Here is a 26,766-nt window from a genome sequence, read left to right on the forward strand (position 1 = left end):
AAATGGCTGTTTAGCAAAAATCAGCTGCAGATCCCTTTGTAGTAATGGACAGTGAAATCTGCAAATGACTAAAATAATTACTGAGTAATGTCTGAAGAAGGGTCTGGACCCGAAATATCACCCACTCCTTCATCCCAAAGATGCCGCCTGTCCCGCTGAGTTATGCCATCATTTTGTGTCTTTTAGAAAAAATTATTACTTGTTATTATATGAACAAGTGGTACTAGAAATATAATTGAAGGTATTATGAAATTTTGGCTCTGGTACATTCCTTCTCACACCTTTGAAATACTGAGGATGGAATACTTCAAAGCCCCCTTCCAACATTAATTTTAATAACTCATATCCATCACAAGCACAACATCTCCTTCCTGATGCTGCAGCTTCAAGTGCAGTCCAAACAAGGCTAAGCAGTAACTGAATGGTGCACAGTAAAATCAGGGTTCTGATGCATAGGAAGAAACTGCAGTTGCTGGTTTAAACCAAAGATAGACACATATTCTGGAGTAACTGATTCAGATTCAGATTCAGATTCAGATTCAGATTCAATTTTAATTGTCATTGTCAGTGTACAGTACAGAGACAACGAAATGCATTTAGCATCTCCCTTGAAGAGCGACATAGCAAACGATTTGAATAAAAAGAATAAATAATAAGTGTCCGGGGGGGGGGGTGATTGGCAGTCACCGAGGTACGTTGTTTAGTAGAGTGACAGCGGCCGGAAAGAAGCTGTTCCTCGACCTGCTGGTTCGGCAACGGAGAGACCTGTAGCGCCTCCCGGATGGTAGGAGGGTAAACAGTCCATGGTTGGGATGAGAGCAGTCCTTGGCGATGCTGAGCGCCCTCCGCAGACAGCGCTTGCTTTGGACAGACTCAATGGAGGGGAGCGTGGAACCGGTGATGCGTTGGGCAATTTTCACCACCCTCTGCAATGCCTTCCGGTCGGAGACAGAGCAGTTGCCATACCATACTGTGATGCAGTTGGTAAGGATGCTCTCGATGGTGCAGCGGTAGAAGTTCACCAGGATCTGAGGAGACAGATGGACCTTCTTCAGTCTCCTCAGGAAGAAGAGACGCTGATGAGCCTTCTTGATCAGAGTAGAGGTATTGTGGGTCCAAGAGAGGTCATCAGAGATGTTGACTCCCAGGAACCTGAAGCTAGAAACACGTTCCATCTCCGTCCCGTTAATGTGGATGGGGGTGTGCGTGCCGCCTCTGGACTTCCTGAAGTCTACAATGAGCTCCTTGGTCTTCTTGGAGTTAAGGGCCAGGTTGTTGTCAGCGCACCATGCTGCTAAGTGCTGGACCTCCTCCCTGTAGGCCAGCTCATCGTTGTTGCTGATGAGGCCAATCACCGTTGTATCATCTGCATACTTGATGATGGTGTTAGTACCATGTACAGGTGTGCAGTCATAGGTGAAGAGGGAGTAGAGGAGGGGGCTCAGCACACAGCCCTGAGGAACGCCGGTGTTCAGGGTGAGGGTTGAAGAGGTGTGCTTGTCTAACCTCACAGACTGGGGTCTGTTGGTTAGAAAGTCCAGTATCCAGTTGCAGAGGGAGGGGTCGATGCCCAGGTTACCGAGTTTGGTGATCAGTTTTGATGGAATAATGGTGTTGAATGCTGAGCTGTAATCGATGAACAGCATTCTTACATAAGTGTCTCTGTTGTCAAGGTGGGAGAGGGCGGAGTGAAGTGCCGTTGAGATGGCATCCTCCGTACTCCTGTTCTTGCGGTAGGCAAACTGATAGGGATCCAGTGTGGGGGGTAGGCAGCTTTTGAGGTGTGCCAGGACCAGCCTCTCGAAGCACTTGGTGATGATGGGGGTAAGTGCAACTGGGCGGAAGTCGTTGAGGCTTGCCGCAGTGGAGTGTTTTGGCACTGGCACGATGGAGGTGGCTTTAAGGCAAGTGGGGACAACTGCTTGGGCAAGTGACAGGTTGAAGATGTCAGTCCAGACGTCTGTCAGCTGCGCAGCACAGGCACTGAGCACGCGCCCGGGGATGCCGTCAGGGCCAGCAGCCTTACGTACATTAGTCCTACTCAGTGCCACGTACACGTCGTAGGGGGTGAGTGTGAGGGGTTGGTGATCGGCAGGTAGCACAGCCTTGATGGCTGTCTCTAGATTGTCCCTGTCGAAGCGGCCATAGAAGTGATTCAGCTCCTCAAGGAAGGAGGCGTCGCTGGATGTGGGGGTGATGTTGGAGGGTCTGTAGTCCGTGATGGCCTGGATGCCTTGCCACATGCGTCGGGGGTCGGAGTTGTTGTTGAAGTGCTCCTCAATCCTGAGCTTATGGCAGTGCTTGGCCTTCCTGATGCCCCTCTTCAGGTTAGCCCTGGATGAACTGTAGGCTCGAGCATCGCCTGACCTGAAAGCGGTGTCCCGTGCTTTCAGCAGTAGCCTGACCTCGCTGTTCATCCATGGCTTCTGATTCGGGTATATGGTCACCTGTTTGAGGGAGGTGACACTATTGATGGTGGAGTTTATAAAGTCCAGAACAGAGGATGTATAGGAATTAATGTCCGTGTGAGAGTCAAGGGTGGCCTGGGCTGCAAACGCCTTCCAGTCAGTGTTTCCAAAACACTGCTGAAGTGTGAAGTCCAGGACAAGCAGCGTTTCAGGAGAGATGGAATGCATGGCGTTTCTGGTTGAGACCCTTTTTCAGGCTCAGGGGAGAGGGCAACACTGTTAGAAATTGTTTGACATTGCACTGGCATTCTGGTAATGTGTCTTCATGAGATCACAAAGATCATGAGGGCACAGTTTAGGGGAATAGCAAGCTCGCATCTGCTATCTTCCCTCACAGAATAGCAAAATTATTGATTTTAGTCCAAAGCCAGGGCCAGGGCCAGGGCTGCTCAAGACCATCTCCAAGACTACTTACTGTCTCATTCACTGCTGGCGAATGAAACTGTAGTTTTCCATTAGATATGTTGTAGTGCAGCACTGGAGCATTTTGGCAAAGGTCCAAAGAAGATAGGGATAAGGGGTTGCACAAAGGTGAGTGGTTTAAGTTTCTTTTATGAATTTTTGTTATGATTGGATACATAATTATGATTTGGAATGGATTTTTGTGCTTTAGCTGTTCAGTAAATATTATCAGGTGAACACTGAGATAACTGGGATAATAATCAAGGTAATGTCCAGGTTAAGGTGGAATAGAATCGGGATGGAATTTAATCGAATTACACTATGATTAAAAAATACATAAAATGCTGGATTAACTAAGTGGGTCGGGCAGTATATCTGGAGTATATGCCTGAAAAATGAGTTACTTCAGCACATTATGTCTTGTTTTGTAAACCAGCATCTGAATGTTTTTATATATCTACATTCTGATTAACCTTTCCCTATATGCTGGGACAGAAAGAGACATCCAATTTGCCTTCTCCTTCTCCACTACTTCCTCTCATTTATTCCTATCATCATTCTCCATTGTTTCTCTTCTTCCACCCCAGTTATTCCTCTCCTTTCTCATCCATTACTACTGTCAAAAGCTGTTCTTGCATTAATGCCAGAAGGTAGAGGTTGCAACGAAAATATATGATGAATTTGGAGACCTGCTCTGCTTTGTACCAGTGGGACCTATAGCACAGGTAATAGAACTATAGCTTCAGAAGGCTAATGATCTGCTTAATCACAATCAGGATAGCAGCATGCGTCTCATTAAATAATAATTCTGTTGTGCGTGGCATTTGGATTGTTGTCAGGAACAAGGTATTTAGTGGATAGGCCTTATCTCCAAGTAGCCAGACTGTGATCTGGCACGATTGCTTCTAGATTGAGAGCAGAAGAGGATGCTGCAAGATGAGTTAGACACAGTTGTTTCCTGGGGAGTATCCTCAGAGATCAGAAGGATATTTAGGTAGCATTATCCATTGGAATTCCCCAAAAGTTGTATTGCAGGTGATAGTTTCCTGCACAACTGGGAAGTCGCCATTCCTTGTGAAACTATTAACCTTGCACTGTTTGTTGGCTCTTTTAAAGGAGAAGATAAATTTGGATCTGCTTGAGTAACATGCATCCATTCCCATCTCGTGTCTGAAGAGGGGTCTCGACCCGAAACGTCACCCATTCCTTCTCTCCAGCAATGCTGCCTGTCCTGCTGAGTTATTCCAGCTTTTTGTGTCTATCTTCAGTTTAAGCCAGCATCTGCAGTTCCTTCCTTCACTTTCCCTCCTTAATGCAGTGGTCCACTACATGTGTTGCAGATATGTTCGCGAGCAGTCTGAGCTGAATAAATTAATAATTACCTTCACTGCTACTATCATTGCTGGTCTGGTCTCCTTGTGTGACTGCATTTGTACCCTTGACAGCACTTTATATAAGAGCATCTGGCTCAAGCATTGCTCCTCCCTGTGCTACACTTGAGACCGAGTTCTGAAATGTCCTGATGAGGACAATTCTTCCTTTCTGCAATGTGGGCCCACTCCTCATTCTCCAGGCATGATGCCAGCTAGACCAGAAGTAAGCATCACGTGCTACATAAAGATCAGACTGAAGTGAGGGAAACAGACTGCATTTCACCATGAATTATGAAATGTATTCTAATTTGGAATTAAAAGCATGTATTCCTGTTGAGACATCCTACATAGGACTTGCAAATGCCTTTCCACCAACAGAAATAAGAAACGGCTCCATAAATCCATAATTAATTAATCAAAAGAAGTGAACTAAGAAGCATAATCACATTAATCATTTTGCATCTGTACCATTTTTTCTCTTCCACAATTTCCTCTGAAGTTATTACATATTCAAGCTGTTCAGAGAAAAGTGATTAAGTCTGGAGATTGAGGCTGCAACAGATCCCAACTTTGCATTTGCTGTCGTTATTATGCGATAAAACGGCTGGCTGGTTCTGGCATCTGGACAAATGCAGCCAGGAGTTAAATTCCAGAAAAAACAAGAAATCCAGTGATACATGGTTTAGGCTCAAAGATGGGTTTATAAATCAATAAAAAATGTTAAGCCTTGTTGAGTCATGTTACTGCTGAGTACCATACCTGGACATGAAAACCAAACTGATATGTATAGTGTACATTGTCACTCCTATAAATATAAATTCGATAAATAAATATAAAGAATATATTTTACTTTTTTTTCTCTCAAGACATTTCAGTTGGTATCCCAACATCATCATTGGACCATCACCAATGGACTATCATCGTCCAATCTTCACTTAGTGCAAAACATTGAAATGTGATAGACGTTGGTGCTTTTTATTTGTTACTTTGTTGCCATTGAGCATTCTTCAGTGTGATTGACTGAATATTTGTGATGTCTTTGTAGCTGATGCCACAGATCACCACCGATGACAACAGACTGCATTTCGAATGAGAAAATGTACATCAATGATCTCTTTAAATTTTTGTTTATTGCACCTCATTTAAATTTGCTCACCAATTGTACCATGTTTTATGCCTTTAAATCTGATCACTATTTAAGGTCTGTTAAAGCAGCAAAAACATTCTTGTTTTTTTCTTATCTCTGTACAATTTTTCCCTTCCCACTCTTTATCTCTTTTAAAAAAATCTAATGTGACAGTGAATTCCTGAATTTACTTCGTCCTCCCATCTCTGTCCTTGCCAGGTTTCCAGTTGTCTTGTTTGTCACGTAAGATATTATCAACTTGCACTTTCAACAATTCATCACACAAGCGTTTAAAAGCCGCAGCAAATTATGGCCTACTTAATTTTCAATAATCATACAGATTTGAATGTACTATCAGAAGCTGTTCACAAATTCAGATCACTCTCCTGCTCTATTTCCCACAGGCCATAATGTTTCAGAATCTTCAATATTTCGCTCAAGGGATGATTTTCTGCTTGTCTATTGTTCCCTGCATTTATATTTAATGGATACAGACTACACAGGAGAACATTACATTTGCAAAAAGCTGATAAAGCAATTCTCGTCCCACTGCACACAATCGTCCCAAATGAGAAGTCATTCCTGGCAAGTTACAAGTTGGTGTAGGTACAATGTGTACCTTGTGACACTAGAGCTTTATGGAAAATAAGTGCTGGCCAGAAATGTATACATAAATATGCAGTGCAGAAAGGCAAAATGAAATAGACAATTGACTTGCTGAAGCTCTTTGAACGTTATAGGAGTCCCAAAATAAAGAATATGGTGACAGTATATGCCACATGACAGTGAGAATCTAGACTCAACAGAACAGAAGCAGTCATTCAGTCAGTTGGCGAGTTCAGTTGGAGGTGATTGGATCTGAACATGCTTATTTTACAGTCACCAAGCATAAGATCAACTGAATAGTTAATCAGATGAACTGCATCAAGCATTCACATGGCCAATATTTATTCTGCGCTATTTCAAGACCTCAGATTTTAGGATTTTTAACAGGTGTAAACGGAGCAGTAACAGCCTTTGGTTATATTCTACCATCTTGCTCAAGTTGGTGGGGGTGGGGGGGGGGGGGTGGGGGGGGGGGGAGGGGGGGGGGGGGGGGGGGGGGGGGGAGTGGGGGAGAGTTGGCTTCTGGAGTCTCCAATTGTGTTAGCTTTAGTTTTAGAGATAAAGAATGGAAGCAGGCTCTTCGGCTCACCTAATCCATGTCAACCACTAGTTCTATGTTATCCCTCATTTGCATCTACTCCCTAAACAGCAATAGGCTGATTAACCTACAATGCTATTGAGATGTGCGAGGAAACCAGAGCATTGCGTAGAAACCCACGTGATCAAAAGGTGAACATGCAAACTTCACACAGACAGCACCCAGTCAAGATCAAATCCGGGTCTCTGGCACTGTGAGGCTGCAGCTCACAGCTGTGCCACTGTGCCCCCAATGAGGTACAGATGGGAGAAATATATGTTTATATATTGTCAATATTTATGGAAAATTGATCATTACTCCCACCATTTCTGATATTTCTCTATTTGTAAAATCAATGGCTCTCACATTCCTCTACTGCCTTTGAATCACTAGTCCAGTAGAAATATCCCCTCATAATTTTCAAACAAATCTCTAAACTTTCTTTGGTTGTGAATCCCTCCTCATGACTGAAGCTATTTTTTCATCTTATCTTCATTGCTTCCTGACACCCTCCTGACTTAAGGCTTTCATAAATGGATACAGCAGGCCAGAAGTTTAATCTGTTAGTGCCTGTTTTCATTTGCAAATCATGCATAAAAGCAATTTCACCTGGGCTTCACATTTCTAGGTATAAACACAGTTATCAGAAAGCCTCTGGCTATTTCACCCGCCGTTTTCCTGGAATTGGTCACTCGGCTAATGATGTCTCGGGTCACACACTGCTTTCACATGGAGCGTGGTTGAAACCTGGAACTCGTTGCCAGAGGAGGGGTGGAATCAGATACAATTGCATTCACGAGGCATTTCAACAGACACTTAAAGAGGTAAAGTACAGAAGGATTCGGTCCTCATGTGGACAAATGAGATTTGTGTAGGACAAAAAAAATGTTGGCACCAAGGTGATGGGCTGAAGGGCTTGTTTCTGTACGTTACGACCCCATGACTAAGTTTGTTCTCCATGCTGGTTCTAATTGAAGCTTTTGGGAGCAACTTATCTACTTTATGAAAATGTCCAGGAGCAAGCTGACGTACACTGTGCCACTGTGTGTTTTGTGTCTGTGCAAGAGGACATAGTACTGACATCAAGAGAAATGATTCGGACAACTTCACAATCTGCAGCAAGCCTAGGAAAACACCTTTCAACATTCACAGCCTAACAGGAAGCGCTTCTTTTCAGCACTTACTCATTCCGTGAGTGTCTCAGAAGTGACACCAGCATTCAATTAGCAACCTTTCCGGCCAAATCGAGACAGGGGCTGTAGCAATGCCAGCAGATGCCACCTCAAATGCCAATGTTCTTTGTACAATGAAGGATTTCATTTGTCCTGAACGAGGACGCATTTTACCAATTCTAGTGTGGTGAGAACCATTTTTAAGAGGAAATAAATGTGCAAAAATGTATTTCAACATCTTTAGGAGAAATTGCTGACGACTTTCCTATCTCACTATATTCTTTGTTTTAATGGCTGAGTGCGAATGCAGCAGAGTCCCTGTGTGTTTGCAATCCAGCTGCTCAAAGTCTATGCAGATGTCCTTGATGACCGATGAGAACGCTTGCCTAAATGGGTCAGCTTCACATTGCTGGCCAGAGCCGGTTAAGCGGACAGTCTGGGATGGCTGTCAGTGGGTCACCGGCTTGGTCGGCAGTGGCGCAGCACTTTAGCGTTTGAATCACTGGTCCATCTTGGGATCATTCAAATGTTTGGACAAACAATTAAATTAACCAAATTCACATCCCACCATTACAGTTGATAAATTTAAATCCAATTAATAATTTTGAATTTAGAGCAACACCAGGTCTAAAAATGCTCACAGAATCAAGCCTTAGTTTTTTTTTAGTTTCAGAAATACAGCGCAAGAACAGGTCCTTCGGCCCACTGAGTCCGCACCGAGCAACGATCCCCGCACATTAACACTATCCTACACACACAAGGGACAATTTACATTTATACCAAGTCAATTAACGTACAAACCAGTGCATCTTTGTAGTGTGAGAGGAAACCAAAGATCTCAGAGAAAACCCATGCGGTCACGGGGAGAACGTGCAAACTTCATGTGGACCGCACCCGTGGTCAGGATCGCACCCGCGTCTCTGGCTCTGAAAGCGCTGTAAGGCAGCAACACTACCACTGTGCCACTGTACCGTCCCTAACGAGCAATGTCCCATTTTCCGCCTTCACAATCCTATGGTACAAATTATTGTGCCAGCATTCCGGCCCCACCAGAGGTGGCATCAAAGTTGTACACAGGGAGGAAGGAGTACACCTTTGAGTCCCTTGGGACATAGTCAAACCTCTTTCTGATTAGTACCTGTAGTCCTTCCACAGCTGATGAATCAGTTGATTGTCCATGTTGAACATCAGTTGGAAGAAGCACTGACAGTAACAAGGGCACAGAATGTATTCGGTGTGGGAAACATCATGACCATTATCAGGAATGGCTTGGTGGCATCAGTAGTAGATGAATTGGCCAAGTCTTGCTACACTGGTCTGCAATGGGATGGTGAATGAAACAATATGAGGAATAAACTTATTTGACCTCATCGCCAACCTTCGTGGTAGATGCATTATCCATTATAGCATCATTAGAAGTGGCAATGACAGAACTCTAAAGATTCATCTACAATGAGTTGGATTAAAAAAAAACAATGAATGGAAATGGATGGTTCCTTTTGCTACCTCCCATTTCCCCACTGATAACCCATGATTATCCTCCATCATAAGTCTGGCACTATAATAATGCTAAATTAAGCAGACTCAGCAGAGATCTAGATGCTCAACACTAGGCAACCATGAAGCACCGTAGACCATTAGGCAGCTGCAGAAATGTATATTCCACACGCTGTAACCTCATGGCCTGCTTTATCCCTCACTTCACCATTACAAGCAATCCAGGGAATCAGTCCTGGTTCATTGAAGCATGCAGAAACCACAAGTAAGCTGCTGGTCTGACGAAGATGCAACACTGGACTACATCTATACAAAAACACCACACAATGCTTAGAGCTAAGTGATCAGATGACTAACAGATTAGATGGACGTTCCACACAACTGACACGTCTAATCAAGAATGATGGTGAACAATTAAACAACTTCTAGGAGGAGGAAACTCCAAGATTATCCTGGAGACTCTAGAGACTGCTGATAGTGGAATTTGAAGCAAAAAATCAACTGCTGTAAGAACTCAGTGTGTCAAGCAGCAGATCTTTATGCAGGATCTTGACCCAAAACATTGATCATTCTTTTGCCTCCGCAGATGCTGCTTGACCTACTGAGTTCTTTCTAGCAGTTTATTTTTCGCTCCAAGATTACCCTCATTCTCACTGACACTGGGGCCTGAGTGCTGATGGCAAGGCTGAAGCATTCACAACCATGCTCAGTGGGAAGTGCATAATAAAAGATCCATCTCAGCTACTTCCTGAGATCACCACCATAATTGAAAACAGTCTCAAGCCAATTCAACTCGCTCCCCATGATAGCAATAAATGGCTGAGAGCTCTAGGTTCATCAAAGGCCGAGTGGCTGGATAACATCCTACTTGTAGTGCTAATGACCTGCTCTCTAAAATTAGCGGTGCTTCTAGCCATGCTGTTCAAAAGCGACTATTTGTGTGCTAGCCACAGGATCAGGTCTACAATCACATATTACAATCGCTCCACACTCTTAAATCTCCACTCCTACAGCAACATTTCTTATTTTAACTATGATCTTTGATCGGACTTTACTGGCTTTATCATGTAAATGGCTCAAGTGTAATCATGTATTGTCTTTCCACTGACTGGAAAGCACGCAACAAAAAGTTTTTTACTGTACCTTGGTCCACGCGACAATAAACTAAACTGTTCACAATACACAGGTCAAATCCAACCTATGCAATTACACCTCAATCATTAGCCAAATGATCAAAGATCTCACTGAGCATTGCTTTTCTCGATAGTCTATTTTAGATGTTACCAGGATCATTTCACTCCAGATTTTATCACAGTCAAGGTCAAAACATGGACTGAAGAGATGAATTCCAGAGATTAAATAAGAGTGACTGCTTCATATGAAAGTAGCACTTGATTAAGTGTGGCGGAAAGGAGTTTGGATTAAACTGAAATCAATGGGCTTCAATGGAAAAACAATACTTGGAATCAAAGCTCACACAAAGGAAACTGGTGAGGTATGAATGTTGGCAGTAAATCATCACAGCTCCAGGACATCCCTGTAGTGATGGCCCAACCATCATCAGCTGCTTCACCAACAACCAGAAGTGGAGGTGGTTGCTGCTGATTGCATAACATTCAATTCTATTCTCAACTCCTCAGGCAAATGAAGCAACCCATGCGGCATGGAAAGCAAAGTTTGACAGGCATCATCTAACATTCATGTCATAAAATGCAGGCAGTGTCCATTTCCGACAGAGTCTAACCTTCTACTCTTCACTTTCGATTACATTATTATTGGCAGCAACATCTCATCCTTGGAATCGCCATTGATCAGAAACTCAGCTGGACCGACTGCAAGACTACTGTGGCTACGAGCAGGGTCAGAGACTTGGTATCCTGCAATGAATGGATAATTCCATGATGCACTAAATACATTCCACACTCATTATCAAGGCGTGATGTGGAGTCAGTAGTGTGATGGAATATTCTCCATTGCGGAGAATATAAGAGCTATAAGAGTAGTTTGGGAGGGTAATTACAATTTACACTGTCTACAAAAATGTACACTGGTCACTAATCCAGGCTACTCTCATTGTATATTTAAAAGGCACAACATTTACCATCATGACACGGGCAGAATGCACATGGGAGCATCACCACCAGCATATTCCCCTCCAAGTTGCACATCATGTTGACTTGTGAATACAACACCAGTCCTTCACCACTAAAGGATTGAAATCGTGGAACTCCCCACCCAACATAAGGACTGCAGCAGTTCAGGATGGCAACTTTCCATCACAGTTAGTTTAGTTTAGTTTTGATACATAGTGAGGAAACAGGCCTTTCACCCACTGAGTCTGCACTGGCCAACGATCACCCATACACGCTAGGGACAAATTTACAGAAACCAATTAACGTAAAAACCTGTGTAAGAAAGAACTGCAGATGCTGGTTTAAATCGAAGGTAGACACAAAAATGCTGCAGTAACTCAGCAGGTTAGGCAGCATCTCTGGACAGAAAGAATGGGCGACGATTCAGGTCGAGACCCTTCCCCAGACTGATGTCAGGGACAAAGGTAGAGTGTAGTCAGAGACAGTAAGACTGTTGGAGAACTGGAAAGGGGAAGGGGATGGAGGGAGAAAGCAAGGGCTATTTGAAGTTAGAGAAGTCAATGTTCATACCGCTGGGAAGTAAATTACCCAAGCAAAATATGAGGTGCTGATCCTCCAATTTGCGCTGGGTCTCACTCTGACAATGGAGGAGACCCAAGACAGAAAGGTCAGATAGGGCATGGGAGGGGGAGTTGAAGTGCTGAGCCACCGGGAGATCAGGTTGGTCTGAGCAGAGGTGAAACGATCGATGAACCTGCACTTGGTCTGGCCAATGTAGACAAGTTGACAACTGGAACAGCGGATACAGTAGATGAGGTTGGAGGAGGTGAAAGTGAACCTCCAGAACCTTTAGTGAAACTACTAAACCTGGAAAGACTGCTTGGGTCTTTGGATGGAGTCGAGAGGGGAGGTAAAGGGACAGGTGTTGCATCTCCTGCGGTTGCTAGGGAAAGTACCCAGCGAGGGGGTGGTTTGGGCGGGAAGGGACGAGATGTAACCTACAAACCTGCATGGCTTTAGAATGTAGGAGAAAACCAGATCCCCTGAAGAAAGCCCATACGATCACAGAAAATGTACAAATTTCATACAAAAAATGCCCTGTGTCAGGATCGAACCTGGGTGTCAGGCGCTGTAAGGCAGCAACTCTACCTGCGTGTCACTGTGCCAGCCCTAATTGTCAAAGGTAATTAGGGAGGGGCAATAAATGCTGGTTTGCATAAATAAAACAGAACTTGGGGTCCTTGCAGCAGAACAGCATTGATTCATTTAACCCATGCTGCATGAGCTAGTAGGGAACGGCATCTACAATAGTGCAACAACCTGATGGCATTTGGAACATCCCTCACCATTGTTTTAATTTTCAGTCCTACTGATAGTCCCTGAATCACTGGTTACACAAAAAAGCTGGAGAAACTCAGCGGGTGCAGCAGCATCTATGGAGCGAAGGAAATAGGCAACGTTTCGGGCCGAAACCCTTCTTCAGACTGATCGCGGGCGGGGGTGGGTGGGGACAAGAAAGGGAAAAGGAGGAGTAGCCCGAAGGCTGGGGGATGGGAGGAGACAGCAGGGGGGCTGAGGAAGGGGAGGAGACAGCAAGGACTAACAAAATTGGGCGAATTCGATGTTCATGCCCCCTGAATCACTGATGCCTGGTCACTGCTATCTTCCCTCTTCACTTTGGAGTCCACTCTCTACACACTGAAGAGGACAAATGGTGGTGTCACGGCTGAGGCCCTGCACAACGGGATGTGTCCTTGCTTATCTTATCTCTGCTGACGCAGCATGGCAATCCGCTGAGTGGTGGCGTCTCTCGGCTCATGATGAACAGATGGCTATTTATGTACAGCATCCCTTTGCTCTTACTAAACCATGAGCTGTTGATGTGCCCTGTGTCCATTGAGAGTAGGAGGTTGCTCATGAGTGGCATCATGCTGCTCACTGAGAACAGTGACCTGCTCAGATTTGGCATTACTCAGTTCAATGAGGACATTGAGCTGCTCTCTCGTGGCATACTGTTGTTCCTTTACACTTTCCAGCAGCTTCCAGATGGGGAAGCCAGTCTTGCTTTATCAGCGTTGCACTGTATGGGGCTGGTGCACTCTGTGGGGCCTCTATCTGTGCCTTCACAGCAGCTGAGTACTGAGGTAGTAAGGACCGGTCTTGTTCTGTGCACGATTATGGGTGCAAATGACCACCGCAATGTTTCAAACATATTTTGGCAATTTTGCTAAATTTTATAGCAATCGATTTGTATATTAGTACTATGATGCCCAAAAAACAGGATGGAATCAAATGCCTCGACAACTGCAGCCAAGCTAACATTTTGCATTGATTTAGTAGTTCCTCTTTAATTTGTATTCCATGCTCCTAATTAGAATATCACTGATAACAAATCCTGTGAAACCTTGCCTCTCACTTCATATCTTCCCTGTATTCTTCTGCATAGTAATTTTACAACACTAAGTTTCTTTTGTTATCTAATCAACCAATTTACTACCTTTCTGACATTCCCTGAGGTTAAATGCTGCTCTTTGCACAGTTAAGTAGGATCTCCATTAGTAAAAACATTTATATGTTTTGGTAATAAGCCTCAGGCTCTTCTGTCACCTATCAATGCTGCCCTGTCATTTTACAGACATCCAGTTATGCCCGTTGTGAAATGCCAAGTCTGGACATGACATCCATCGCAGTAAATGCATCGATTTTGCTCCCGACTCTCATTCACATGCAGAGCAATTACTTCTTCCCCCCTCCCTTCTTCTCCCCCCCCCCCCCAACCCACATCAGTCTGAAGAAGGGTTTTGACCCGAAACGTTGCCTATTTCCTTCGCTCCATAGATGGTGCCTCACCCGCTGAGTTTCTCCAGCATTTCTGTCTAACTTAAATTAAGCTGTTGCTTGCTGAGTGACATCAGTACTTGCAGGTGCTAAGACTGTGGAGAAACAAAACAAAAATGTATATGTGGAAGGTCCTTGGTCCTTTCTGGGACTGGGTGGGATTAAGGGGCAGCCAATTCTCCAGTTCCCACAAACCTGTTTCACATCTATGGAATGTTTCTTAAAGGTGAAAGTGCTATGCTTTAACATTGAAGGTAGAGCAGAGGCACAGGTAATTGGGTCTAACTGGCACAAATGTCATCTTGTTCATGTTCCACATTAACTTTCTCTAACTGCCCCTATCAGCATTACCTTCGATCATTTTCTCCCTCATTTGCTTTACTTTAAATGACCCTATTATTCACATCAACTACCGGTGATGATAAAACCTGCCCCTATCAACAGTACCTTCTATTCTAGTCTCTCTTGTTTGTTTTACTTCAGATGTGTCCTGCTATTCACATCAACCACAGGTGATGATAAATTGCACATTCTCACCACTAGCTGGGTAAATATAATTTTCATTATTATTTTCATTCAATAGTAATATTTTTCAGTTATTAAAATTCAATAAAACCTCTAAACTATTCACCGTTTCTCAGCACTGGAGCTGTTAATCATTTAAACAACCCACATGCTTCATTAAAAAATATATTTCAGGATGGGACAGAGAACAAACAAAGAGTCTGAAGTAGGGTCTCGACCCAATACGTCACCTATTCCTTCTCTCCAGAGATGCTGTCTGACCCGCTGAGTTACCCCAGCCTTTTGTGTCTAACTTCAGTTTATACCAGCATCTGGAGTTCCTTCCTAAACAAAGGTTTCATTTGAGCTTTCAGGGATGGGGAGGTGATGTAACTCAATGCTAGATTATCCCAACTGATTCTCTGGCAGAGTCTAGGGGGTGAATCAGCCCTTAACTTTTTGTCTTCAGCGCTACTTTGCCACAAGCAGTTTAGAGTAGAAGGAGAACATAAGGGTAAATGCAATCAGAACCACCCTAACAAATATTGAATAAAACTGGCATCAGGGCTAATTATGGCATTAAAGAAAACCAACTGAGCAAAACTGAAGCCAGTGGAATAAAAGAGGGTACCAGCTTGAATATAAATTTGGCTGAGACCATGGGCTGAGAACTATACTGAAGAATTCTCCTCAAATGTGGAAAAGAGTTGACATGATGCTCTCAGGCACAGTATTAGGATCATTGTTGTCTTTGATATATTTCAATAACTTGGACTTGGTACACACAACATAATCTCAATGATTGCAAATGTGGTAATAGATGAGGTAAAGAATGAGGTTGGTAGTTACAAATGTCAGAGGTCATAGACTGGTGAAATGCATGGATAAAATTTAACACACAATTGTGCTGATAAATTCTGTTGGGAATTGTGACTTACACAATTTTAAAATGGGTATAGGAAGAAGGAGATATGGATTTGAACATATATATTGATCCCTGGAGGTAGAGTCTCAAATTAAGAAAACTATTAATATCCATTTCGGGAAACTTGGCTTTATTATCAGAAGCATGTTACAAAATAAGGGATTTTTATTCAAGTTTTATTACATATGTAATACAGTTACGGATATTACATATGTAACACCATTACAAGTTTTGGTTCCGCTTCATTGATAAGTAATATTTGAAGGATCACAATTCAGGGAAGCCCCAGAAGCCATCTCCATGACTTTAGATCTTATTACAATATGGGTCAAAAAATGGATGACGGTTGATTTCCGAGCGAGGCAACAATGAATCACACTTGGCATCAAGGTAGAGTTTGTCCATTTGCAGTTTCCAGCAAAAATCGGTAGGGATCAAGGGAAAGTTTTACTGCTGATTTGAGTTACAGCTTACACAAAGGAAGATGGCCCCAGGACATTGCTGCAGATGTCATTGAGGGCCATCTCCCAGGTCCAAGCATCTCCAACTTCTCTATTAATTACCTTTCCATCATCATAAGACCAGATGAGGGTTGGTCTACTGACCATTGTACTTGTCAGATCTATTCACAGCTGATCAACACAGAATACTTTCAACATGGAAAGAGACCATTTGGCCCATTGAGTGTGCTAGCTGTATAATGAGCAATCCAGCTAGTTCCACTTCCTGGTGGTCACCTCATGATGTTGCTTTTTTTTTCCTTTCAAAGACATAGTACATTTTTTCTTGAATGTTTAAATATGTCTACACTTACCATTTCCAACTATGCATTTCAGATTTAACTATTTGCTGGATTAAAATGCACTAAAAACAAAAAAAAGTATACAAAGTTCACTTTTGGTTCTCCTTGCAATCTTATTTTAGACCCATCTGCAAATGGAAATGGTTTATTTTAATCTAATCTCTCTACATGCTTCATATTTTAACTATGAAGTCCACTCTCAACCTCAAATGCTTCAAGGAGAAAAGCAACCCAAGTTTTCCCAATCCATGCAGAAAACTAAAGCCGGCAGCCTCGCCAGCGTGTTCATCCTTTTGACGTTTTTGTTTTTTAATGTCTAATGTATGTCTCAATGTATGTTTTAGTGTGGGGGGTGGTGGGGGAAAATAGGGGGAAACTGTTTGTCAGTCACTTACCTTGACGGAGATACGACTTTTCTCTTTGTCGCATCTTCGCCCCCCTCCCTCGCAGCCAAACAACTGGTTTGATGCGGCCTTTCTCCGAGACTGGCCCAGAGCTTCAGTAGCAAGAGCAGGGCGATCCCATCGTGGAGCTTTCCATCACAGAACGGGGCGATCCCTAGCCGGGGATCGCCAGAAGAAGTGCTTCGGCCACTGGCATGCGGCCTATAACATCGTGAAGCCGCGGTCTCCGGTAAGAAGGTGATTCAGGAACTCCAAGCCGCGGAGTGTGTACTCTGATCCATCCTGACGTCAGAGTTTCGATCATCCCGACGAGAGGACTTGTACACTACTGAGGGTTGATTGCCTCGACCACAGATGAACAAAGGTGGAATATTGACTGACAGTTATTGCCTTTCATCACAGTGAAGAATGTTGATTCCATTGTGATGGATGTTTATGTTAAATTCTATTGTGCATTGTCCTCATTTTGACTATGTCGGCATGGTAATTCATTTCACTGCACCTTAATAGATGCATGTGACAAATAAAGTTGAACCTTGAACCTTGGCATCATTCTAGTAAATATCCTTTGCATTCTCTCTAAGGTCTTCATATATTTCTGGTTGTATAGTGCATGTAATTCGAGTCAATACTTCCATTGTGGCAGCATCAGTGACTAATAAATGTCCATGTTGACCTCCTTGCTCTTGTAGCATAGCAATTTGTGTCTGCATGCAAAAAGATATGCATACCACTCAGGCTTGTGCTGATAAATGATCTACTATTAGGCCTAAAGCAATGAAGGCAACAATCGATCACAATAATCCAACAGAAATCTCTTTGACATCCAAACTCATTATGATTGCTGCATTTGACTCTATAAATATCTTGGCCCACTGTTCATCAGAAACCAACTTGATTAACTATATAAATAAATTAATCCTGAGAACTGAGTATCAGCCAAGTATTCTGTGATAAATGACTTCTCCAAATCATCCTCCCACCTACATTGCACAAGGAAATAACCTGTGGAGGTTCCTTCAGTAGAACCTCCTACATGAACTTTACCCACCTGGAAAGACAAGCACGGCAGGCACATCAGAATACCAAAACCTAAAGATTACTGACCATACTACTGACTTCCACATACATCATCATTCCTTCAATGCCTTGGGCAAAATCTTGGACACCATGCATAAGATCTGCACAATTCACACTGCACCAAGTCCAACAAGGAAACTGTTTTGTTGACTTCCTTGATGTACTTGTGTGGTCTGAATACCATCTTTTCAAGTATAGATAGGAATTAGCAATAAATATTTGCCCAGTCAGTAATGCCTCTAAACCATGAGTAAATAAAGGTAAATTATAATTAGCATTTATCCAAATCTGTGAACAATTGCAGAATTGGGCAAAGAATGCCCTTTCCGGATTAACTCCTTACTTAGAAAAGTCATCATCTTGACATTTTAAAACATAGTTGTGATAGAATGCCTGCTTCCCTTTCCCACAACAAATCATCCTTACCTTAACGGGGAAATTCACAAGAGAACTGGTAAGATTGCCCGTGTTGCATTTAAAATTCAGTTGCTGTTCTTGACGGGATTCAGCGTCCCAGACCCGTTGACTAACATCACGAATTGAAGATCTCTCTGGATTTGAACCAACTCTCTGGAAAGCCGTGCACGTCATGCCTGTGAAACTGGCTGGCTTGATTTTAAAGGTCTCCAGCGCTATATTCATGGAAACCTGGTGGGAACATATTTGACCAAAAGGAATATCAGTGAAATCAGGCCAAAGTGGATGCATAATCCAAATATATGATTTTGTAGCACTTTAAACTTGAGATTTTACCATTTCTTGCACACACCTTTCTGGTTTGTTTCCGTCTGATGGAAAGCCATACAATCTCACGGAGCCAATTCAGCATTGTTAATTGCTAGCTGGCAGTCATCCACGATGAACATAAATTGCTCAGCGTTGCGTGACATTGCATAAGAAACTGGTTTATTTTATTTACAGTCAGCCTTAAACCTTACTTCGTTTCTGCTTTAATGGACACAAGACTGAAAGGTTCACTCTGACAAATTTAAAAAGGTCATGATAAATTACCTGAAATGGGGTTGTTACTATTGTAAGAACAACTAAACTGCAGAGTTGGCTGATAGAACTTGGACCTCAATCAACAAAATTCAAGTTAGCATGATTGCTGCTTGAATAATAAAATGACATTAACATGCAAAGTGCATTTTAATACTCAGCCTGCTTTGAAAGAAAAATGGAGTCACAGGCTGCTGTGAATTAACAAATAAGAGACATGGTTGGTGAGCCTGAAATATTTAACAGAAACCTTCCCTGCAGAATGCAAATTACTCCCCTTTAGTGAGAACACAGAGGTTATAGGTTGTTACTTGCATTGGTTCATGAGAGAAAGTGCAATTTTAAATGTATATTTCTGTGAACATTTGAATAATTCAAACCCTTCAGGCAAGAATATATTGCAGCATTTCTTGTTGGATTTAAATACAGAGTTAACATGTTTTTGCCTGCAGGCTAGAATTCTATACCACAAAACCGCTTTGTATTTCTTGTTTTGAATTCTTACCAAAATTGTCGCAATAGCTTCAATAATTTGACTTGTTCGAATCATTAATGTCCAGTATTACTCAGGACAGTATAAGCTTCAAAAAAATAGTTGACAATTTTATTGATCGCTTTAAAATCTCAGCAAAAACACTGCTGTCTGTGCCTTATATTGCACTCAATCCTGCTTACCTTTCACCACAGTTGACAAGCTTAGATTTAAGCAATAACTCAAGCTAAACCCTCTCATCCTTGTTTTGAAATCCCTCTTTGGCTTTGTCAACGATATCCCTATAAATGCTCTCATTTTTTACAATCATCTGAGATTTCTGTTCTGCTCCTATTCTGGCACCTCCTAAACACCTCCGATTGTAATCACTCCACGCTGCTACATCCCTGAGAACTTCTCACTCTACCTCCATCACATCTTGTAAGGGTCAGACACAAAATGCTGGAGTAACTCAGCGGGACAGGCAGCACGTCTGGAAGGAAGGAATGGCTGACATTTCAGGTCGAGATCCTACTTCAGACCCTTCGTCTTCTTCTCAACCCAAAACGTCACCCATTTCATCTCTCCAGACATGCTGCCATGTAACAAAGGTAATGCCACTGTGGTGATGGTGGATTTCAATATGCAGGTAGACTGGGAAAATCAGGTTCATTCAGGACCCCAAGAAAGTGAGTTTGTAGAATGCTTCCGTGATGGATTCTTAGAGCAGCTTGTAATGGAGCCGACCAGAGAAAAGGCAATTCTGGATTTAGTGTTGTCCAATTAACCAGATATGATAAGCAAACTCGAGTTAAAGGAACCGCTTGGAGGTAGTGATCATAATATGATTAGTTTTAATCTGCAATTTGAGAAGGGGAACATTTAATGGGAACATTTAACATTAAATCGGAAGTGGCAGTGATGGGTCGGGATGGGAAATAGTATTGGGTCGGCTAATGGGACTGAAGGATAATAAATCCCCTGAGCCTGATGGTCTGCACCTCAGGGTCCTCAGGGAGGTGGCTCTAGAAATAGTGGACGCATTGGTGATCATTTTCCAATGTTCAATAGATTCAGGATCAATTCCTGTGGATTGGAGGATAGCTAATGTTATCCCACTTTTCAAGAAAGGAGCAAGAAAGAAAACAGGGAATTACAGACCAGTTAGCCTGACCGGTGGTGGGAAAGATGCTGGAGTCAATTAATAAAGAGGTAATAATGGGGCATTTGGATAAGGATTAGTCCAAGTCAACATGGATTTAGGGAAATCATGCTTGACTAATCTTCTGAATTTTTTGAGGATGTGACAAGTAAAATGGATGAAGGGGTGCCAGTGGATGCAATGTATCTAGACTTACAGAAAGCCTTTGATAAGGACCCGCACGGGAGACTGGTGACTAAAATTAGAGCACATGGTATTGGGGGTAGGGTGTTGACATGGATAGAAAATTGGTTGGCAGACCGGAAGCAAAGAGTAGGAGTGAATGGGTCCTTTTCAGAATGGAAGGCAGTGGCGAGTGGAGTGCCGCAAGGCTCGGTGTTGGGGCCACAACTGTTTACCATATATATTAATGATTTGGACAAGGGAATTAGGAGCAACACTAGCAAGTTTGCAGATGACATAAAGCTGGATGGCAGTGTGAGCTGTGAAGAGGATATTAGGAGGTTGCAGGGTGACCTGGACAGGTTGAGTGAATGGGCAGATGCATGGCAGATGCCGTATAATATAGATAAATGTGAGGCTATCCACTTTGGCGGCAAAAACAAGGGGGCAGATTATTATCTCAATGGGGTTAGGTTAGGTAAAGGGGAGGTACAGCGAGACCTGGGTGTCCTTGTACACTGGTCACTGAAAGTTGGCGTGCAGGGACAGCAGGCAGTGAAGAAAGCTAATGGAATGTTGGCCTTCATAACAAGAGGATTTCAGTATAGGAGTAAAGAGGTTCTTCTGAAGTCGTATAGGGCTCTGGTGAGACCCCATCTGGAGTATTGTGTACAGTTTTGGTCTCCTAATTTGAGGAAGGACATCCTTGTGATTGAGGCAGTGCAGCATAGGTTCACGAGATTGATCCATGGGATGGCGGGATTGTCATATGAGGAAAAATTGAAAAGACTAGGCTTGTATTCGCTGGAGTTTAGAAGGATGAGGGGATATCTTATAGAAACATATAAAATTATAAAAGGACTGGACAAGCTAGATGCAGGAAAAATGTTCCCAATGTTGGGTGAATCCAGAACCAGGGGCCACAGTCTTAGAATAAAGGGGGGGTCATTTAAGACTGAGGTGAGAAAAAACTTTTTCACCAAGAGAGTTGTGAATTTATGGAATTTCCTGCCACAGAGGGCAATGGAGGCCAAGTCACTGGATGGATTAAGAGAGAGTTAGATAGAGCTCTTGGGGCTAGTGGAGTCAAGGGATATGGGGAGAAAGCAGGCCACGGGTTATTGATAGGGGACAATCAGCCATGATCACAATGAATGTCGGTGCTGGCTCGAAGGGCCGAATGGCCTCCTCCTGCACCTATTTTCTATGTTTTCTATGCCTGTCCCGCTGAGTTACTCCAACATTTTGTGTTGATCTTCAGTGTAAACCAGCAACTGCAGTTCCTTCCTGCACAACTTGTAAAGTACTCCTTTAAGCTCAATCCTTAGAACAGAGTTTTGGTCATCTGCCAAATTTAGATTGAAATCGATGCATTATAACATTGTTGTTTAATGTAACTTAGACTAGATCTTTGGAATGCAGACTACAAATAGCTGGCCAGATCACATTACGCTATTTACATAACTGCAAAATAACCTGTATATTTGAAAGAAAAACCTAATTAGTGCAGTTAATTAGTGAAGTTGACCCTGCTATAATATTTGGTATTTGTTTCAGCTGAATGAGCATTAAGAAGTTTTCATTTATTGCTTACAGCTAAGGTTTCTTTTTAATGATCACTTATAGGTAAGGGATGAGAATGTTTCAGAATTATATAGAGAACAAAACAAAGTATCAGAGCAATAATTGTTCAACACATTTTTGCACTGATCTAAAATTGTGTTATTGACTCAAAGAGTTCAGCCTAACAAGCAATTTAAAATGCCGAGAATCCTATTATATTTTCACTGAAATGCCGGAGTAATCATTTGAACTCCATTATAGATGTCATCATGTATCACCATGGAATATTTCATGATTTTCCGATTGAGACAATGAAAAAAAAAACCATTATGGTCAAGCCGGCACCACCCCTTGATGTTAATGACAATACTTACGATTTCTACCAATCTACCAACATTATTTCACAAGCCAATGACTAGTTTCCGGTTGTTTCCATGAGTTCCCAGATGGCCCTTAACCTGTTCAGTGCCACCCCCACCCCCCCAGCCTGATAAAAAATGTCCACGAGTAAAAGAATAGATACGTTTTACTTATAGGTAGGTCATAGGTAGTTCGTAGTAAGTCGTGATGGTAGTCGTAGATAGTCGTAGGTAGTTGTAGGTAGTCGTAGATAGTCATAGGTCGGTAACTGGCCCGAGAAGAAAAAATGCAAACATGACATCATTTTATCATGTGATCATTTCCACTCGTAGCTAGTCGTAGTTGGTCCTAGGTGTGGAAGACTGAGGTCGAAGGGGGTCGTAGGAGGTCGTAGACATAGTCATAGGAGGTCGTAGACATAGTCATAGGAGGTCGTAGACATAGTCATAGGAGGTCGTAGACATAGTCGTACAAGGTTGTAGACATAATCGTAGGAGGTCTTTGCGAGTCAACACGACCGTGACATTTTTTTCAACTCGTCTAGGGTCTTCTAAACTCGTGGATTAGATTGTCCAAGTGGGTCAGCCCCTTTACTGTCTGTACGGAGTTTGTACGTTCTCCTCCTGACTGCATGGGTTTTCTCTGAGATCGAATGTTTCCTCCCACACTTCAAAGACGTACAGGCATGTAAGTTAATTGTCTTGATGTATGGGTACATTGTCCCTGGTGTATGTAGGATAGTGTTAATGTCCATGGATTGTTGGTCGGCCTAGACTGGGTGGGCCGAAGGGCCTGTTTTCACGCTGTATCTCTAAACTACACTAAATATGCTTGATGAAGGCATTATGCATGTGAGGTCAGTGGTTGAGACGGCTGCAATTGAAAATCAAACCTGGTCGGCAGGTTAAGGGGAGGCAGGGGTTGTTGAAGGATGGAAGTCAAGTTTGAGTCCTAGCTGTGGTGAGATGAATGGGTTGTTCCTGGAGTGTCCAATGATGGTCACTCCTGGAGTTCGCAACAATAGTCACTCAACAAAAACATGGTCCTTTGGGGACTGAACTCATTTCACATGTCCAAACTAGGTCAATTTCCACAATGATGCAAAATGATCATTACTGTATTTCTCTCTGTGGAAAAACCAATCTGCAACAGCCGTGAGAAATGAAACAGAACTTTGGGTGCAATGGGACAGCCAAATATTGTAAGTATGGATGAAGTGCAAATAATGAGATCTACAATCACTCATGCAATTGATATTGAAGAGCAACAGTTGGTGTCACCTCACATGGATCGAATCGTGGGTAAAATATGGTCATTAGGAATCTATTGGTGCAAATCCTACTTATACTATCCAAATACTATTCCATCAAATTCCACCAATGAGAGATTGGAGTGATGCTTAAATCATTTAAACAATATTATATGACTAATTCATTTTAATGGCCAGTAATTTTTTTAAATCGCAGGGTCAAACACTTGAATTCCAATATGTTGCATTAATTTCCTTCATGGTATCAAGGGCTGATTCAATCATGAGGCCAATTTGAAATAAAATGTTGCATAATGTTGAGAAATGTAGCGCTTTTCACTTCGATAGGAAATACGGAGGAGCAGAATGTTATTTAAGAGCTGAGAGACTGCGATGTGTAGCAATGTAGATGGCTGCCCTTGAGCACAAATGACAAGAGATTAGTATACAAACTTAAAGCACACGGCATTGGAGGTTCAGTATTGATGTGGATAGAGAACTGGCTGGCAAACAGGAAGCAAAGAGTAGGAGTAAACGGGTCCTTTTCACAATGGCAGGCAGTGACTAGTGGGGTACCGCAAGGCTCAGTGCTGGGACCCCAGCTATTTACAATATATATTAATGATTTGGATGAGGGAATTGAAGGCAATATCTCCAACTTTGCGGATTACACTAAGCTGGGGGGCAGTGTTAGCTGTGAGGAGGATGCTAGGAGACTGCAAGGTGACTTGGATAGGCTGGGTGAGTGGGCAAATGATTGGCAGATGCAGTATAATGTGGATAAATGTGAGGTTATCCATTTTGGTGGCAAAAACGGGAAAGCAGACTATTATCTAAATGGTGGCCGATTGGGAAAGGGGGAGATGCAGCGAGACCTGGGTGTCATGGTACACCAGTCATTGAAGGTAGGCATGCAGGTGCAGCAGGCAGTAAAGAAAGCGAATGGTATGTTAGCTTTCATTGCAAGAGGATTTGAGTATAGGAGCAGGGAGGTTCTACTGCAGTTGTACAGGGTCTTGGTGAGACCACACCTGGAGTATTGCGTACAGTTTTGGTCTCCAAATCTGAGGAAGGACATTATTGCTAAAAAAGGGAGTGCAGAGACGGTTCACCAGACTGATTCCTGGGATGTCAGGACAGTCTTATGAAGAAAGACTGGATAGACTTGGTTTATACTCTCTAGAATTTAGGTGATTGAGAGGGGATCTTATAGAAACTTACAAAATTCTTAAGGGGTTGGACAGGCTAGATGCAGGAAGATTGTTCCCGATGTTAGGGAAGTCCAGGACAAGGGGTCACAGCTTAAGGATAAGGGGGAAATCCTTTAAAACCGAGATGAGAAGAACTTTTTTCACACAGAGAGTGGTGAATCTCTGGAACTCTCTGCCACAGAGGGTAGTTGAGGCCAGTTCATTGGCTATATTTAAGAGGGAGTTAGATGTGGCCCTTGTAGCTAAGGGGATCAGGGGGGTATGGAGAGAAGGCAGGTACGGGATACTGAGTTGGATGATCAGCCATGATCATATTGAATGGCGGTGCAGGCACGAAGGGCCAAATGGCCTACTCCTGCACCTAATTTCTATGTTTCTATGTTTCTATGTTTCCATGACAACAGGGAATTAGGAAAATAAATGCTATGCTAGCCTGTGTTAAAATAAAATTGAAGCGGAGATAATTTAGAACTTTTATCACATTAATCTGCTGATGCAGAATGGAAAATAGTTTACTCAAAGCACTTGGGGGGGGGGGGGGGGGGGGGGGGGGGGGGGGGGGGGACATACTGCAGAGTCTGTGAACTACCAAATTGTTTCCTGATTCTCATGGAAGCACCTGAGCATGCATATTTAACAACCACCTTTGCAAAGTTCAGGCAGGCCGCAATGTTTTCTGCATGACTTAAAGAGGACTGAATGACTAGGTCTAAAGTCACAATGTCTGGCACTTGGAAGAATTTGATGTCTTGTAAATTCCCCAGCCACACATCACTGACAATGAAGAAAGATAATAAGAGGAAGAGGAGGAGCAGAAGGAGGAAGACAAGGATTCTGTGCGATGAATGTTCAACCTGCTGATTACGAGGTGGATCCTTATGCTGATCGGAGAACTGATCTAACACCTTATACCAGCATATAACCCTGTTATAGCTGTCACATTGTGGCCCAAATCATAGATTACAATATCCTGTCCAAGGTCATCACCAATCGGATTGAGTCTTTTCAGGATAGATGATCCACTCACACCAAAAATATATTATGCCTGAGAATAAATTCTCAAGCAGCCCTGCACTGCTCAAGGATGCCAATGAATACATGTAGGACAGAGGAATGAACACATGCCTGGTCAGCTTGGAGCAGGAGAAGGCCTTTGATGGATATTGCACATGAATGATGTACGTACTCTACAAAATGTGCTTTTGGGAGGAAATCATGATTTGGATCCAACTGATTTACACAAACATCACTGTTGCAATCCACATCAACAGGCGGAAAACAGAGAGCTTCCCTATCAAGTTTGATGTAAGGCAGAATGAATCATTAGAGGAACAAATGTGCCAGGAGATTGCAGATAGCTGTAAAACTAAAAGGGTTGTCATAGTACGGGATTTTAACTTTCCCAATATGCATTGGGACTGCTATGGAGTCAAGGGTTTAGTTTGGGTTGTATTTGTCAGTGGTGTTTAGGAAAGTTTCTCCAGACATTATGTGAAGGGTCAGACAAAGGAGAGGGCAAACTCTTGATTTGCTCTTGGAGAATAGACTGAAGTGTCAATGGGCGAGACTTTTTGGACCAACAATCACAGTTGCATTAACTTTAAAAGAGTTAATACCTGGTCCACAAGTTAAAGTTCTAAATTGGGCAGGGCCAATTTAGATGGCATTGGAAATTTAATTGGAGTAGGTTGTTTATGGGCAAAGGGACATCCAGAAAGTGT

General features: G+C 42.8%; 1 protein-coding gene across 3 annotated transcripts in view; it reads right to left on the minus strand.

Annotated features, from left to right (window-relative positions):
- Positions 1 to 26,766, minus strand: part of LOC129703924 (adhesion G protein-coupled receptor A3) — a 619,806-nt gene that overhangs the window by 201,777 nt on the left and 391,263 nt on the right. For all 3 annotated transcript variants that reach the window (XM_055646641.1, XM_055646640.1, XM_055646642.1), the window contains one exon: positions 18,294 to 18,515. In XM_055646641.1, coding sequence (XP_055502616.1) covers positions 18,294 to 18,515 — 222 coding nt within the window. The remainder of the gene's footprint in view (positions 1 to 18,293; positions 18,516 to 26,766) is intronic.

Source organism: Leucoraja erinacea, chromosome 15 (genome assembly GCF_028641065.1).
Source record: "Leucoraja erinacea ecotype New England chromosome 15, Leri_hhj_1, whole genome shotgun sequence".
Classification (NCBI taxonomy): domain Eukaryota; kingdom Metazoa; phylum Chordata; class Chondrichthyes; order Rajiformes; family Rajidae; genus Leucoraja; species Leucoraja erinaceus.